Source organism: Gracilinanus agilis, chromosome 2 (assembly GCF_016433145.1).
Source record: "Gracilinanus agilis isolate LMUSP501 chromosome 2, AgileGrace, whole genome shotgun sequence".
NCBI lineage: Eukaryota > Metazoa > Chordata > Mammalia > Didelphimorphia > Didelphidae > Gracilinanus > Gracilinanus agilis.
In genome coordinates, this window is record NC_058131.1 from 227,176,547 (window position 1) to 227,195,086 (window position 18,540).

Here is an 18,540-nt window from a genome sequence, read left to right on the forward strand (position 1 = left end):
GATTCTATGGCAGCTAAAGTAAAATTAACACTTCCTTGTGAAATAGCAGGAAGAGAATTGATAGATTTTATCAGAATACATGATAAATAGGTCAAAAACTTATAGAATTACTTTTGTAGTAAGCCGATATCAAGTCACCAAGCAATAGTAAAGGATGATAAATGTTCTACATTGGATTTGTCAAATGTAACCAAAAATAGTTTACCTTCATTTGAAGTCTGCGAAACTGCCAAAATCCTAAAACAGAATTAAAAGGCCCTCCATTGCCATCATCCAAATGAATTCAGTCAACAAAGGGCTGACCAGTTAAATTCAAACAAATGGCCAAGCCAACAATGAGTCATTAAGAGGTGAAGAAAGGGATATTAGGAAAAATAAAAGAATCTTAATAGCAATGATTTAGGATTGAAAAGGACCTCTTCTAACTTTCTCATTTTGCCAAAGAGGAAACCTTAAAGACCTAACCATTGTTATTCTATAAACATGCTAAAATTTTTATACTACAGATGAAGAAACTGAGGCAGAGTGATATTTTAAATGGCTTATCTAAGGTAACACCATCAGTAAGTATCTCAGGAGGGATTTGAACCCATGTCTTCCTGATTTCAAATCAAATACCCTAATTACTACCACACATTAATAACATTTTTTTCAAAGGCAACATGGCATCATGCACAGTTTTACTTGTGAAAAAAAGTTCTTTTTGCTGACTCCCCATATCTTCCATCTGCTGCTCCAAGTCCTTCCTGGAATTACACAGACTATCCTTCTTCTACATGCCAGTCCTCAAATAGTCAAACTTTTCTATCTTTACTCAAAGATTTCTTCAGGTTTAAATACTTTTATTTCCTCCAACTTTTCTTCCTATGCTATGATTTCAAGAGCCTCTCATGGATCAGGCTGCCTTCCTCTCCGACATACTCCAATTATGTATGTCCCTAGACAATTTGATTTTCAGTGCTTAACAAATGATGACACTTGTCAACAGTTTTCTGTCCTGCTGAGTCTCCTGATGTCTCCTAGGGTTCACCCACTCACATGGAGCCATAACACATAAAAGTGCACCCTTTTGGGTTGTACCAGAAGCTAGAAAAATGCTTTCTTCTAATATTATTCCACCAGGAGAGGGTAATAATAGAGTTAATGTTTATGAGGAACTTGAAGGTCTGCAAATAAGTCTCATTTGATCTTTTCTTTTTTAAACCCTTACCTTCTGTCTTAGTAACAACTCTAAGACAAAAGGGCAAGGGGCTAGACAAACAAAATCAAATCATTTATCCAGGGTCACATAGTTAGGAAGTTTATGAGGACAGATTTGAACCCAGATCCTCTCAACTTTTGACGTGGTTCTCTATCCACTGTCCTATTTAACTGCCTCTTTCTCATTTGATCTTCACAAAAATCTTGTGAGACAAGGGTTATGATTATACTGATTTCCAGATTAGGAACCTGCATCCGAGAGATGCTAAGTACCTAACTTGTTCACAACAGCCTGGTGAGGTCAATGCTAATAGTAAGCCCATTTTATAGAACAGAAAACAGTGTTCAGTGAGAGAGGTTAAGTACATCAGTCAGGGTTCACAAAGCCAAAAAGTGTCTACCACGATATTTGAATGTCTGCTCTTTATGATTCCAATTCTAACATTCCATGGTTTCTATGTGCCAAGCTACCAGGGCATATACTCATCTCTAGAGGAGGAAGTCAGCCTAAGAGAATAGTATATCATTTACAGTGGTTATGAAAAATATCCACATTCCATTTCCAGGACCCCAGAGTGACTTTATTGGTCTCACAAGGAGTGCTAAGCCACAAACGCACTGGCTTATACTCTCAGGGATTCTTCCTAGCTTCATGGTAATTTATGACAAAGATATTTTGGGCTCCAATGTTATTTTTCAAGGAGAAACTGACTTGCCCAAGGTCACATAGCTATGTAACCAGCAAAAGATGAAATGACTGAGGAAACAAAGGTTTCATCTTCTGAGCATACCAATTTATTAAGAAATGCATGCCAACTGCCTAACAAATTGTGACCAAACCCCTTTCTTGGTTTAGGACTGGAACCCAATTAGAGGGGGAGACAGATTTTTATACATTAAAAACAATTAAGACCAAGTAATTTAAAGGAAACAATAAAACATTAGGTAATCTGATTTCTGAGTGGATGAAAGATTAAGAACATTCCAAATTGGGAGGACAACAAACAGGTGCAATTCTCTGAAACTTAAAAAAATATATATATTCCACATTCCTCCAAGAATCTGTATTAGTCAAAGGACATGGAAGCAATAATTGATTGAGTAGTACACGGTCAGTTTTCAGATAAGATGTGTGGGTTCCTTGAGATGTGCAATCTTCTTATATCACTCTTGGGATCTGAATGGGTTTCTGACCAATATAACCTAAATCCTTAGTTACGGATCTCCAAACAGCCAGTGCAAGTGGTCCAGTTTCTCAGTCTGAGCAAAATTCAAACAATGCAATAAGGTTTTCTTCCAATTCCCACAAATGAATAAACTTTTCTCACAATACAGAATTTGGACTAGGCCCATAAATGAATGGAAACAGAACTAAGCTAATTCCAGAATTGAGTCACAAGATGGAGTCAGTGTAGTTCACTTAAGTCCCAAAATTAACCACTCATGGTCCTAATCCCCTCAATTCCTTCAGTTTTCTTATAGCTGATATACCAATCAGATGGTACTTAACCATGTACATTTGTTTTTCATAGGATGTCCTTTCAAGATTTCCAGATGAAATTTTCCCACATTTTTATTTGCTATCAAGAGCCAATGGAAATGAACGATGGAGACCTGACCATTGGAACATGGATCCAAACTCCATACAAAATCCAAAAGATTCCAGAAAACATTATGTCAGGTGGTAGCTCTGGTAAGCATTTGATCTGACTAGGAGTGGGGAGGTTAGAGGCTATCTGTAAATTGACTTTTTATTTCAAGAAGAATGACTAGAAATTAAATAAAAATATCTATACTGTCATGAAAAGCTGGGCAACAGCCATTGTGAACAAAGAAGATGGCAAATATATATGTTATTTTCAGAGATGGTCTGGTTGGATGATGCTCTCTCTCAAAATGAGTTCCACTTTCTAATTTGGGGTCTAGACCCTCAAATTTGTAACTGATAATTATAACAACTCATATTTAAATATTTCTTGCTATGTGCTAGGCATTGTGTTAAGCACTTTATAAACATCCCATTTGATCATCACAACTCTAGAAGTTTATTATCCTATTTTCCCCATTTTACCATTGAGGAATCTAAGGCAAACAAGTTAAATGACTTGTCCAAGGACACAAAGCAGTAAATATCAAAGGCCAGATTTGAACTCGAGCCTCTCTGACTTCAAGCCCAGTGCCACCTAGCTCTAGTAATCCTGTCATCTGCAAAATCAAAGACCAGCCATCATAATATGACATGACATGACAATTATACTACTTACTGGAACCTGATTGGGGAGCCAGAATACCAATGAATTACTAAAGGATAAAAGTCATGCCTGACTAAGTATGGAATAGACTTAGAAGTTTGTCCTGAACAACTCTGTTCTGGTATTTCAGCAACTCCTCCAGATTCCAATCATAGGATAATAGATTTAGAGGCAGAAGGTATCTCTGAGACCATCTAACCCAAACCAGTCTTTTTGTATAGTAGAAAATCAAGACCCAGAAAGGTTTGGGACTTGCCCAAGGTCACACAGGTAGGAACAGGACTAGAATTTGGATCAAGGTCCTCTGGCCCCAAATTCATTAATATTTATGCTGTATCTTGTTGCCTCTCTAATTAGTGTATCTCTTCCCTGTTGAAAACACATCTTTATCTTTATTCTTGCTGTTGTCAGTATTCACATTAGCATTCACTGAATTTATGTCCATTTCAATTTTCTGGTGATTACATTTGAGTAAAATGCTAATGTCAGCCACAAGTACAACACCTATTTCCCATTGTCTCTATCAAGGGAGCTTGCCATTTCGGGTTCATTACTCCCCAGAATCTGAGTGTTTCCTGCCTGTGAGCACACAGGAACACAGGAACACAGTAGACAGAGTGATTAATTCGATGCAGTCAGTATGCACTCCTGCTACAATGAGCTCACCGGTCCAGGGAGCAGAAGTTGGGGTAGGAAGGTCAAAGGCTGACTGTATGTCCTGTTCTCTTTTGTCCAGATGTCCTGGGGAGTACACGTCAGTATCTCTTCTCTGTGACAGAGCCCATGGAAGGTGTCAATGTGGTCGTCTCCATGAACATCCAGGCTAACTGGAATATCAGCACGATACCACTTTTTAAAGTATACAAGGTATGAAGAGGGTTAGCTCAAACCCAGGGTTTTATTTTCCAGGCATTTCACAGTCCTTTTGAGTAGTCACAAAAACAAGCCTAATTTAACAGGTCTCCAATTTTCCTTTTTGAACTTTTTTCTGAATCCTTGAACAAAGAGATCATATAGAATAAAATGGAAATGCATTCATTGTTGATAATGTAGCTAATATTAGGCTAAGCCCTAGTGATACATCTAGGAAACAGACAGTCCTTGCTGTCCAAAAGCTCACATTCCAAAAGGAGAGATAACTTGTAGAGGAGAATTCATGTTTAGTTCATGGCAGATGGAAAAACCAAAGAGTAATTACATTCTGGTTTTAATTAGATTCTATGCCTACTTTATGGTGAACATCCCACAGAAAATGTGGAAGGCCAAGAGGATTAAATGAGTTTATAAACAGATAATATGTGGGTGATCTCCTTCCAGAAAAAACATGGTACTTAAGAATTCTGCTTCTTTCTCCAGAAGGCCATCTCCCTAATTACCCTTGTTTTTACAAATGAGGAAACTGAGACTCAGGGAAATGATAACTACCATGTCATCCATGAGCCTTCTTTCTTCCAGGGTAAACATCCCCAGTTCAAAGGATTTGAAGATTCTAGATCTAAAACTGGAACTGACCTTAGAGGTCATCTGGTTCATCTCCCCCCTCTCATTTTATAATGGGAATATCGAGCCCCAAAGAAGAGTAATAACTTATCTAAGGTCACAAAAAAAGGAACATGGCCCCCAGTCTTCTCATCATTACCATTATTCCTCACTGTCCGGTTAATGAATGTCTGTTCTAAAAGGTAGCATCCAGGACTGAATACAATCCTCCTAATGGGTTCCAATCAGGGAAAAGGATGACAGAAATAAGGATCTTGCTCATTGTTGACATGATGCCTCTCAATGCTACATCAGATTGCCTTAGCAATATATTTTCTGCCTCATCACACTGTTGGCATAAAATGAACTTGTAACCTGCTTAAATACACCCCTCCTTATTACATGCCTCTTCATGTTCTGCATGTGAAGGTGACTTTTTAAAGTCAATTAAGGATTATGTTACATGAATCCACATAGAATTATAGCTTATCCAATTTTTATCAGGATACAAATTAGATTCTAGCTTTCTGTCACCTAAAATCTCAGCATGCTATTCATACCTTCACTCTACTACAAATGTTTAATAGCCAATAGACCAAAAAAGAGATCTCTGGGACATTCTTCTAGAAACCTTCTTCCATGGAAAAATTGGTTCTGTTTTTTTGAGTTTTTACTCATTTGACAAGATTGGAATTCACCTAACTGTATACCAGCTTACATCTAGGTCGCATCTCTTATCCATAAGGAAAAGAGATTAGATATCTGGCATAACATTCTTAATTATTTTATGTTTACTGACATCTTATCATACTATCTAGAGTCCTCTCCAGAAATCAATCAGCATAATCATATCTATGTAAAAAAGAAATAACTTCTGTCTTGAATGATCAACTCTACCATTGAACCTAGAAGAGGTGTATCAACTTATTCCCCTATGATCCCACTCACCATCCCTATAACAAATGCCATTTCCTGCCCACAGTTGCCCATTAGAATTTAGGTTCTTTGAGGGCAGAGATAGTTTTCTTCCCTAATATTTGTATCCCTAGAACTCAAACATAGAGCTTGGCTCAGAATAAGCACTTAATAAATACTTTTTCATTCATTTAATTCAATCGTTCATTTAAATAACTCCATTTTTTCCTCTCCATTGTTTCACTTTGTGGCCTGAGAATTTCATTGTTAAAAAAGCATCTCAATCCTCTCAGGTTGACTTCCTCTATAGACTAGAATAAAACATCTTACCTAATCTTCCTCTGTAATTTTTAGAAATCCACTTGCCCAAAAGTTAGTGTAATAATGATGATGGTGATGATGATGATGATAAACTAGAACTTATGTAGCACTTTAAGGTGTGCAAGGCCCTTTGCAAGGACATTATTATTTTATTTGAGCCTCACATCAATCCTGTGAGATTGGCACTTTAGGCAAAATTGAATAGAAAGCAAGACTTAAGAGTTAAAAAGCCCTGAATTCAAATCCAGCCTTGGACACTAAAGGTCTATAACCCTGGGCAAATCACTTAAGCTCTGATGGCTTTAGTTTCCTCATCTACAAACTAGAAATAATAATAGAACCTACATATGAGGATTGTTCTGAAAATCAGATGAGATAATATTTGTAGAATTCTTTTCAAACCTTAAAGTAGCTGTATAAAAACTAGCTATTATTTGTATTATTTAAGAATGTTTCATTATCTTTCTCCCTAAATTGCTCCTCACCCCAGGTCTCCCTCCCATGCTTTACTCTTCTGGTTCTTAGATTTCTTCACATAAATATATCTTCTTAACATAAAATGCAATTTAATCCTCTAAAACGTTTATCTTTATTCTTCAGAATAAGAGATACCCTTTTCTAAGAACATATTCTAGACATAAGCCCCATTATACCAAGGCTCTGTGATATCTATGAGATCAAATTCATCTCCTTACAGTAAGGGCTCTAGTTAAACTTCTTACCCATATTTTGCGCATTTGTGTTTTCAACACCTAAGGCTGTAGTTTTATTACTGATTTCCTTCTTAGATATTATTTCCTGTGCATTCATTGAGGTATAGATTTGATTATGAGCTCCTGTAGGGAGGGGCTGTCTTTCGTCTCTTTTTGTATCCTCAGACTAAGCACAGTGGCTGGCACATAGTTAGTGCTTAATGTGTATTTACTGACTAATTTATTTAGATCTAGAAGGAACCTCCAAAGTCATCTTGTCTTATTCCCACTTTTACTACATTGACCTTTCCGACTAATATTTTTTCTACATTGTGCCTTTTATTCATCTTCAGCTTGACATACCTATTTGAGGACGATTTTCTCCCTCTTTCTTTCTATTCAGTTTATAGCCTTCTTAATAGTAGGCAAATGTATTTTTTTCTAATCAAAGATAGCTCAACCCTCTTACTTTCTTTTATATCTCTTTGCCATCTGACTATTTCTTCTCTTGACATTTGCTATAGTATATCCTCATCATAGGTGTTATTATCCCCCCTATTTTACAGCTGGAGAAACTGAGTCAAGCAAAAATTGAGTTAATTACACAGGGCCACACAGTCAGTAAATAGCTGGATTTCAACATATCTTCCTGAGTTCATGCCCGATTCTCTATCTGCTATTTTTTTCTAGCTGTCTAGGTGATAGCATAAGAGGATGGTAAGGTTAAGTGAAGATTTGGGTTTTTTTTAAAGGCTGGGGGACCTCTGAATATGTTCATAAACATCAGAGAAATAGAGAGGGGTTATAGAAGAGACAGAAATTAAGGATGCCTGAGAAGGTAAACTTGTGGAGGAACCAATAGGGAATGGGATAAAGAGCACAAGCAGAAAGGCTGATCTTGTGAAACCCAGTGGAATTGCGCAGACTACTGGAGGGGGTTAAAGGAAGAGAGCGAAAGAACATGAATCATGTAACCATGGAAAAATATTCTAAATTAATTAATTAAATAAAATTTTAAAAAGAAAGGCTGATCTTGGTGAAAAGTCTCACTTCATCAGAGATTAGGAAAAAAAGGAAAAAGATTTTGAGGTAGAGAAAAGAGTAAAAAGAAAGCTCATGTTGGAGAGCCTTTATTTTTTAAGTAAAATAAGAGAAGATTCTGTGTTGAGAGGGGGGTAGTATTAAAGACTTGAGGAGAAATGGGAAGGCTTGAACAAGCACTAGAAGCAATAGAGTTGATGACTCCTATCTCATGCAAGCTGTGTGATTAATTAAGTAGCCTGGATGGTTTCTGGGTGATTCTGGCCAAAGGAAAGGGTGAAGGGATAAGGTGTTCCCAATAGCAATCAGTCTTCCTACTGACTGGCCTTCCCAGATGGGCTCTGGGAATGTGGAGAATTGTGAGGAGGGAGAGGAGGAAAGAGAAAAAGAGTATTCCCAGTGAGGGTGGATGAATGAGTCACAGGACCATATAGGAGAGTATGAGATTGTTATCAGAGATAAATTTTAGTTATGTTTCACACAAGTAGAACAATTATACAGTTATGGAGAATGGCAAGCCTAAAGGTCTCTGTGTGTGGCTGGTGTGGAATGAAGGTACAAGTCTTGGGAACTGAAGTGACTAATGACCTGGGAATCCAGGGTGTTTTAGAGAATATACAAGGTGAATTTACTAAACATAAGGGTTAGAGCAAAGAGTAAGACTAAACTATGTGCTGAATTTCCTGAGAAGAGATGGGAAAATGGCCCACCCATGTATATATCTCTACCTCAAAGAGGTGAATATGGCACATAGAATCAAAGACCCTGAATTCAAATCCCAACCTCCATGGACAAGTCAAATAATTTAGGTTAACCGGGAGCTTGAAAATGTGTTTAGATTTAGGGAAGGTTGTTTCTATAAGGTTTCCAATAGACTTTGGAGCTTACAGTCTCCTCATATATAAAATGAAATTAGATGAGATTATTTGTAAGGTTCTTTCCAGTTCCATGTTCCATAATCCCATAACTTTCTGCCATTTCAGTGATCAAAAGGTGCATGTGATTGACTGATTGAGAAAGTCAGGAAAGAAGTGAAAGAATCTCGAGATTTTGATCTCTCTTATCTCATTCACAGGGAAAAAACCTACAGCAAAACTAAACCCTACTTTTTTTCTTCTCTCCTTGAGGCTGAATACCAGGTATGACATCCAAGTCTTTCTGTGTGGATGCAGTTAGCTCTATGGGGTGGTGTGGTATCATGAATCTAATACTTGGACTGGTACCTTGTCTTCCCTTTCTGTTTCTTAAGCATAACTGGTTACACATTCCGTCTCTTCCCACCTGGGTGCCAACTTGGGGTCCGTGAACTTGTTTTTAAAATATTTCATAACTTTATTTTAATATTTCCTCTTATAAACATACATATTTTATTTTATGCATGAGAAAAGAAAAAAGGTACATAGGTTTCCCCAGACTGCCAAAGCAGTCCATGACTCACAAAAGGCTAAGAATTCCTGCCAGACAACATTTCATCCTAAGTCACTACATGCAAGTCTCACCTCAAGTTGCACTGACTTGGATATAGCCAAACAAGTTGTTCTGGAGAACTTGAAACAGTTATTCTCATCTATATCTTTAATCTTTTCCAGTTAATTCCAAGAATCAAAATTTAAATCTTGGGCTATTAATAGAAGAGAATGTGAGCTCCTCTAATCATGTCAGCCTCTAAATGTTGTTGTCCTGTTTTGGTGGGGGGCTGTAGAGGGCACAATTGATTCGATAAGTTGACCTTGCTTTTAAACTTTGTGTGATCCCAAAGCACTAGTGGGAAGCAGATGAGAATGAACAAAATGTCACTTGGTTTGTATTGAGACCAGTCCAAACAGTAAGCCTGTTTTAGATCCTTTGTCTGATGACTTCATTAGGGGGTCCAATTAATGTAGAAGAAGAATGCTTCTTCACTCTTCCTTCTCCTGCCAGTCAAGATTCACCAAAATTTAGCTAGCAGTAATAATAATGATCAAATATTATCATATAAATTTATTGATTTAATTATTCAATATTATTATTAATAATGATGACAATGATAATAATAAATGGTTCCTATTTACAAAATACTTTCTTCTCAACAAATCTCTGGGGTAGCTAGTAGAAGTATTATAAGTCTTAGATTATAGATGAAGAAACTGAGTCACTCCTGTGAGCCCATGAATAGATGACAAATACAATAGAAGGGTGATCTCTGTGCTTATGCTCTGTCAGTACTACTTGATGCCAGAACATTCGTTTTTATCTGGACCACCTCTGTCTCTCTGGCTGGTGAAAGTCCAGGGAATGCTGTGATATCTGTAGCCTTTAACTCACCTCCTGATATTCTTAGAGGGAGCTAATAAGCACCATGGAGAGAGCACTGGACATGGAATCTGGAAGACTTGAGTTCAAAGCCAGCCTCAGACATTTATTAGTTGTGTGAGCCTGTACAAGTCACTTAACCTTTGGCTACACCAGTTTCATCTGTAAAACAAGGATAACAAAAGTCCTTACCTCTCAGTGTTGGGAGACTAAAATAGCATATTTATAAAAAGCACTTTGCAAACCCTAAATGTGCCATGTAAATGATAGCTGTTAAGTGACTTGTCCAGGGTCTTACAAGTAGTCAGTAGAGGAGATAAATTTGGATCCAGATCCTCTGACCAATGCTTTTTCCACTATTCCAGACAGGAATTTAAATCTTGAGATCAGACTAATCCCTTTATCTTGACAAAGAATGGATAAAACACAAGTCTCAGAGTCCAAAGCCAGGGATCAAATACTGATTCTGATGATCTGACTTGTTCTGGTGTTTATTAGCTGTGGGACAGTGGAAGTCACTTTGCCTCTCTTAAACTCTGTTTCTTCATCTGGAAAATGGGGATAACGGAACTTGCACCATCTCACAAAGTTGTGGTAAGGAAAATGCTTTGCAAACCTGAAAACCTTACCTCTTATGTGTTATATATTATTATATCATTTTGTGTTATCACCAGGGATTTGTAATTTCATAATTATATATATTTATTGTATTTATAATTTTATAATTATAATGTAATTTATAATAAATTATAAGTTTATAATTTATAATAAGCAAATTTATAATTTGTTCAGAATCAAAGAGCTAGCTCATTAGCAGAAGATCAGGTAACTAGAGCTAACTAGGTAACTAGGGTCTTCTTTGGATCCCCAGTCCTTTGTTTCGAACTTTTGGCTCTGAAAAGGAATTCTGTGTGTGCGCATGTTTTCTAAAGGAACTGTAGTTGCATAATCACAATCTTTGTTCTTTAGTTTGTGAGTCTTCCTTCCAACCCCTGCCCCATGGGGGGCGGGAGGGGAAGGGGGGAATTTATGTTTTCCTTTCGACAAACACAATGCTACCACCTAGTGGGCATTTCTACTTTTGTGTTCCTAGGATTACAAGTACATAGATTTAGAGCTAGAAAAACTTGGGAGGTCCTCTCTCATTTTATGGTTGAAAAAAAACTGAGGCTTAGAAAAGCCAAATAGTTTGTCCAAGGTCATATAAGGAGCAAGTGGCAAAGGTGGTCTTCCTGCCCCCAGCATTATTCCCAATGTAGCAAATCAGAGTCTGTCCACAAGTCCTCTTGATGTATAGACACTGAGAGGAAGACTGCTGCTGGCCTGTACACCAAAATTAAATTCCAAAGACTCCCAGATCCTGCCTGCACATTGAATGAGGCTATTGTCCCCAATTTCTCATTAAAGGGTTCCTGACATTTGTTCAGACCTGGCACTGCACTGAGGACCCAGAAGACAAAATACCTCTGTACACAAGGTAAAGCTAAGTCTGACTTGTCCATCATCCAAAAGCTCCCTGTGACTTCTGATTCTTTGTGCTGTGAGATTACCTCCCTCCCCTCTTAAGGTCTTTATGGGGCCCCAACAATGGGCCAGTGTAAGTGGTAGGTCCTATCGAACTGGCCAAACTTCCCGCCTTGGTCCGGAGGTATCTCTTGTCTGAAAATTAATTTGAAAGAATCACATGATTAAGTTGATAATTATTTTTTTGCCCATAACAAATCTGGAGGACTATATTTAAGAAAGGGGAATCACTGTGATCTGCATTGAGAGAACACTCGTTCACAGTGATGGAATTATAATACTTGAAGAACTGAAATAAGAGGTAGCCAGACTTTGTAAAAGAGTTCTTAACCTTTTTTCATGCACCTTATTTGGTAGTGTGATACAACCTTTTGACTCCTCAGAATACTAGTCAATAAATATCTATTAAGCACCTACTTTGTGTCAAGCACAGTACTGTGTCCATGTTTTTAGGAAAATAAAATAAATTGAATTACAAAGGAAGCCAATTATTTTTTTAAACCCTTACCTTCTGCCTTAGAATTAATACTGTGTATTGGGTCCACGGCAGAAAAGCAGTAAGGGCTAAGGTTATAGGGGTTAAGTGACTTGCCCCTATAGGAAGCTAGGAAGTATCTGAGACCAGATTTGAACCCCAAATCGCCTGTGTCTGAGCCTGGTTCTCATACCACTGAATCACCTAGCTGCTCCCAAAACCAATTATTTTGAAATAAATATATAACATTTTCCCATCTAACTTTATCTCTATCTACATACCCTATTTAAGAGCCCTTGGTTTAGAGGTGCCGTAGAAAATGCCTGTAATCCTGACTATGAGAGAAATTGAAACTAGTGGTTTGACCTGATCTGCTGTGGGCTCAGTCAATTGGTTTCCACACTGTCTAAAACCAATATGGTAAACTCCTAAGAAGAGGGAGCCACCAGGCTGGGCAAACCAGCCCCTGTCAGAAACAGAGCAAGTCTCATGCTGATCACTAGTAGGATTGAGTGGTCTAATCTTGGGGAACCAAGGAACCTGATGAATTGGAGAGAGGTAACCTTAAGGCAAGGAGAAATAAAAGTCACAGGAACCTCTGGGCTGATGTACAAGTCAGATTTAGCTTTCAGGTCCTCCTAATGCAGTGACCCTTGACTATCAGGTATAAGAAAGTGCCAGGAATTCTTTAATGAGAAGTTGTGGATGGCATTCATTCAATATGTAGACTGGCTTTGGAAGTCCTGTGATTTAATTCTGGTGTACAGGCTACCAACAGGCTTCATCTTGCTGCCTGTATCTATGAGTGGCCCCTGTGCCACCAGCCTGGGCAAGAGAAGGAGACCCTACAAACAAACACTCCAAATCCTCTGGCTTAGTTAGGAAGGATCACAGTCAAAGAACTGGAAAACACCTCACAGTCCACCTCCAGCCCTTTCATTTCATGGATGAGGAAATAAAGGTTCAGATAAGTGAGTTGCCTCTGGTCAAAATAAATAATATAAATCAGAGATTAAGTTTTAAGCTAGGTCCTCTGGCTCCCAAGTCAGAATGCTGTAAGCCAGACTGAGCCATAGCATGACATGGATTCATGCCCATCTCTGACACATACTGGTTTGGGGAAAAAAATCACTTAATCTCTCACTGCTCCAGGAAACTTTCTTTTTTTGAAAAAATAAATAATTAATTCGTTTTATTCTGACCTTCCCTCCCCTCCCTACACCAACGAATGTATCATCCGGTAAAATACATAGATCAAATCTTTCATGTTTTCACTTCTCAGTTCATTCTCTGGAAGTGGACATTCACAAGTTATTCTTCAAATATTAATTCTATAGCTGTTTATAATGTTCTCTTGGTTCTATTCATTTCACTCTTTACTATCTCATGCAGTTTTTTCCAAGTTTTTAAAAATTAATCTGCTTGTTATTTCTTATGGTGTAATAGTATTCCACCACAATCATATACTACAATTTGTTTAGCCATTCTCCAATTGATGGACATCCTCTCAGTTTCCAGTTCTTTGCCACTATGAGGAGAGCTGCTATCAATATTCTGGAACCTATAGATTCTTTTTCTTTCCCCTTATCTCCTTGGGAAAAGAGACTCAGTAATGGCATTGCTTTGTCTAAGGATATACATAGTTTTATAGCTCTCTGGGCATAATTCCAACTTGCTCTCCAAAATAGTTGAGCAACTTTCTAAGTATAGATTTTAGGTCCATTGCTGATCTGCAATAGAAGGGATAGATATAGACATAGACATAGACATAGATATAGATATAGATATACATATAGATATAGATATAGGCATTGAACTGATGAAATCACAGAACTGAACCAAAAAAAAATTTTTATTGTAATTTAAAAGGAGGCCTAACTTAGCCTTATGAAGACTGGTGTGGACAGTAAAACTCCTTAAATCTAACTTCCCAAGGGCTGATTTTTACTGTTGTCTCATTTCTCCTTAAAGCAGTTGGTTGACAGAGAAGGGGAACTGGTTTCATATTCCTTATCACCATTTTACAGATTAAAGTAAGAAAATGAAAATGGTTTGAAAGTCTCCTCAAACTCAGCTAAATTCGACCAACACTGATTAAGTAGTTACTATGTTCAAGACACTATTCTGGGCTTCTGAGTTACAACCTCAGAAATAAAGTTTGCCATCAAGGAGCTTCCATTCTATTGGAGTAGGTAGAACATTTTTCACAAATGAACAAATACTATATAATTGAAGGATAGAGAGAAAAAACTAGGCTGAGCTGAGTTTTAAAGGAAACTAAGGATTATAAGAGGGAGAAGTAAGGAAGAAGTATATTCTATGTATGGGAGGTAGACACAGGGCAGGAAGATGGAATGTTAAATATAGAGAACAGAATTCTGAACTGGGAGAATTGTTGATGCCAGTGGAAGGAGGCATTCATCCTAGCTATCTGCAAAAAACAAGGAGACCAACAAGTCATCTGCAGAGGAGAGAATCTGCCAAGGTAGGATGTTTCCACAATGGGAAAATTTTCCTCGTGGAGATTTAAAATTTATCTTCCTCTAGGGAAAGAGGCAGAAAGAGGCAGAGAAACAAAGAGAGGAAACAAATAAATAAACGGGAAAAGAGAGACAAAATGAGAGAGAGAAGAGAGGTAGAGAGAGACAGAGAGAGAAAAAGAGAGAGAGAGAGAGAGAGAGCACAAGCAATATTAACGTTCAGTTCATTTAGACAACACCAGGAGAAGTCAATGCTCTTTGAGGCAGAACAATTACCATTAGTAACTTTGCCAAAAGTGGTCAAGAAAGTAATATGACCTAGCCACAATAGAGACAAGAATCTGGTGTTGTAAGCAGAGTACCTTTGATTGAATACATACATGGTGCCCTTCAATGAGCCCTGAAATGCATGACTTAGAGGGAAGTTCAATGTTGCAGAACTAAGAGCTAAGCCTGAAGTCTGGCCCTGTCACCCCTGCCCACTGAACAGTGCCTCTCTTCCTTCCCACTGTTTTCTCCCAAAGGCAGAACTCATAAATAACTATGTCACGCTGTGTAACCATTTTAAATGGAATCTCGGCACCCAGCCTGTCTGGGGGGAAATTTGTTTAGTAAAAGGTTTTTACTTTGTAATATGTGTGTGTCATTCCAGTAATAGCTGATGCATTATATTTATTGTTTTATCTCTGGGAGAATATTGAAATAAAAGCAGAATCATCAAAGCCCATTTATTCTTCAAGGAGGAAGAATTCTGTCATGGCCCTAGGAGGTTGAAGGAGAGAGGCAGAGGCCTAGATGATGAGAAGTGAAAGCAACTCATGTCAAAGCTGTCTTCTTAGGGGTTCACCTGACCTAAATGACAGAGCACTAAGTCCCATAGGGCCCCAGGGAGATACACAGATAAGATTCGGGTCTTTGATTTCATGGAAGTAAGGGTAACACATCCTAAACATTTTCCCTTAAATAAAACAAGAAATTACACCATATCCACTAGGGGGTTGAGACCAAGTCACATAGACATGAATTTAGACCTGCTGCCTGGGGAAAAAAAACCTTCTGAAAAATTTATCTGTTCAGAAATGGAACATAGTCTTCTTCCCACTCATTTAGAAGTCTTTAAACAAATGCTTTAAAACTATTTGTCCCCTCTATTAAAAAAGGGATTCTTTTTAGGAATGGACTAGATGGCTGATGAAGACCTTTTCAATTCTAGAATCTATCAGTTTGTAATATTGTCTAATACTTCCCTAGTACTTTTAATTTTGGTGCCAGATAGTTTGTGCACAATTTCTCATTTGAACCTCACAACTTTGTGTGGTTATTACTTATGTAATGACCTTCCTAGACTTAGCTCTACTCAAAGAGAAAATAGAAGAATATTGCCATACCAAAGATCTCCTCATCCTCATTGGAGAAGTCCACCAAAGTCTTCCTGGGCTTTCTGATGATCCAGAAACCACCTGGAAAAGACTAAATACTCAAGGGTAGATTGAATAAAGTGTTGTTCAACTTAGTCCCAGAGTAGGTGGTTGGATGGAAATATCAGGCTCTCTCACCTCCATCCTATGCCTTACCTAAAACCTTGTGGTGCAACCAGCTGTTAACTCTAACTTAGTTAATAAACACATGTTTCTGCTCTGTATATATCATGTGGTCAGAGATGATCTATGTCCATTTTGCAGATAAGAAAACTGAGGTTCAGAACAGTAAAGTGATGATCACACAGCTAGTATCAGAGGTGAGATTTGAATCCATATTATAAGTCTAGAGTTTGGGACTCTATCCCAGAGCATGCATCCCACTCCTAGTAGTAGGGGAATAAGGCAAATTCTCTCCTTAAATTTCTCATGGAATTTCTCTGGACTTAAATACCCCTCTTGTAAACTTCTCCATTTCTGATGATGACCTCACCCTTCTTCCAGCCTTCCCTGTGACTGAGCATGGCATTATCTTCAGCTCTTCCCCTTCCTCATATATACAATCAGTTGTCAAATCTTACTTTAACCCATAATATTTATCAAGCACCTATTATCACATGCCAGGCATTGGGGCTATGAAGTCAAAAATAAAAATTGTCCCTGCCCATAAGGACATGGAAGTCTTACTGAGGGGAGTTAATGAATCACACATACACTGATGTTTAGGTATAGAAACATTTGGAGTGGGGGAGACAGGGCTGTGATTTCACTGATATAGAGAATTTCTGCTGATAAAATTCCTAATAAAACTGCCTGAGATGCTAGAAGGTTAAGTACCATTCCAAGGGTTACACAAACAATATGTAAAGGAAACCAGATTAGAACTGGGGTCTTCCTGCCTTTGAGTCCATTCTATATGGACTCAAATCCATTACATTCTGTTGTATCTTAAACACAAAATCTCTACAAAGGGAGGCTGGAGGGAGAAAGACTCAAAGGCATCAAATAGGAGGTAAGTCTCAAATGGAACCGGTGATTCCAAAAGATGAGGGCCAAAAGAAAGAATATTCCAGGCATTAGATACAACCTATGGAAAGGAATGGAGGCAAAACATGGAAGTGGGGGAAAATACACATTTTCACATGTAAAACATGCATTGGAAATAATCAGTAGATGATAAAAGATTAGCAAATGGAACAGAAGCAAGTCAGTTGAGGAGTAGACCTGATGGGACAAAGAAAATGGTTTATTTATTGGATTATTTATTGAAACTCCAAGGTCATTTCCTGGCCGTGTTTCCTTTGAATGCTTTGTGTTATCTTTAGGAAATACATCTAAACTAGATTACTAGATGAGTGTTCCAGTGATTGTTGTTTGTCCAAACTGATGAACCAATGGGGTTCCTGGGAACACTGGTTTTCTTGTATCTTGAAGCTGTCTTTTGAAGAGAGAAGACGATTTATTCTCACTCTTGACTTTTTCTCTTCAGTTCCAGGATCACCACAAACCAGGGAATCCTGAGATTCGTAGACAGTCACCACAATCTGTCCAGAACAAAATAATCACATGCAAATGGAATTACACAGAAAGTTTCCACCTGGTCCCTGGCACCTACATAGTGGACCCTATGACCAGTAATGCAAGAGAGTCAAAGTTCTTCCTTCGAATCTTCCTGAAACAGCCAGACATCGACAGTGTCAACAGGTGTAGTAATTTTAACCTATAGTGGGCCAATGGAGGAATGGATTCTAAATATTCATAGGATTGGAGAGTTAGAGCAGATAGGAACCTTCAAGATCATCAGATCTGACCCCTTATGTTTTACATGAAAGAACAGAGGCCTAGAGAGGTCAAATGACTTGTTCAGGGTCACACAGCTAGTAGGCACCCAAGGTAGGCTTCAAACCCAGACCTTCCTAACTCAAAGTCAAACTCTATCAGCTACACCACACTGCATCTCATGCAAATAGCAAACACAAATCTTGTAATAAAGAGAACCAGTCAGGGTAAAAATCAAAGATCTAATAATTCATAGGATCATAGATATAAAACTTAAAGGGACCTCAGAAGCTATCCAATATTTTCTTTTTATAGAAGAAGAAACTGAGGGCAAGATTTGTCTTTTCTGGTTCTAAATGAATGGTCCTATGATTCTGTTAAGTTCCTATGTGCCAAGGGGCAGCTGGGTAGCTCAGTGGATTGAGAGTCAGGCCTAGAGACGGGAGGTCCTAGGTTCAAATCTGATCTCAGACACTTCCCAGCTGTGTGACCTTGGGCAAGTCACTTGACCTTCATTGCCTACCCTTACCACTTTTCCACCTATGAGCCAATACACAGAAGTTAAGGGTTTAAAAAAAAAGTTCCTATGTGCCAGGGAGGAGAGAAGGATACAAAGACATGCCTAAGTTCATCCTACTTATAAGTGATAAGAGTTGGGATTTGAACCCAGGT

General features: G+C 38.1%; 1 protein-coding gene across 1 annotated transcript in view; it reads left to right on the forward strand.

Annotated features, from left to right (window-relative positions):
- CAPN13 (calpain 13) overlaps window positions 1–18,540 on the forward strand; it is a 239,059-nt gene that overhangs the window by 188,293 nt on the left and 32,226 nt on the right. The window contains exons 10-12 of the mRNA XM_044659593.1: window positions 2,733–2,893; window positions 4,189–4,319; window positions 17,585–17,793. Coding sequence (XP_044515528.1) covers window positions 2,733–2,893; window positions 4,189–4,319; window positions 17,585–17,793 — 501 coding nt within the window. The remainder of the gene's footprint in view (window positions 1–2,732; window positions 2,894–4,188; window positions 4,320–17,584; window positions 17,794–18,540) is intronic.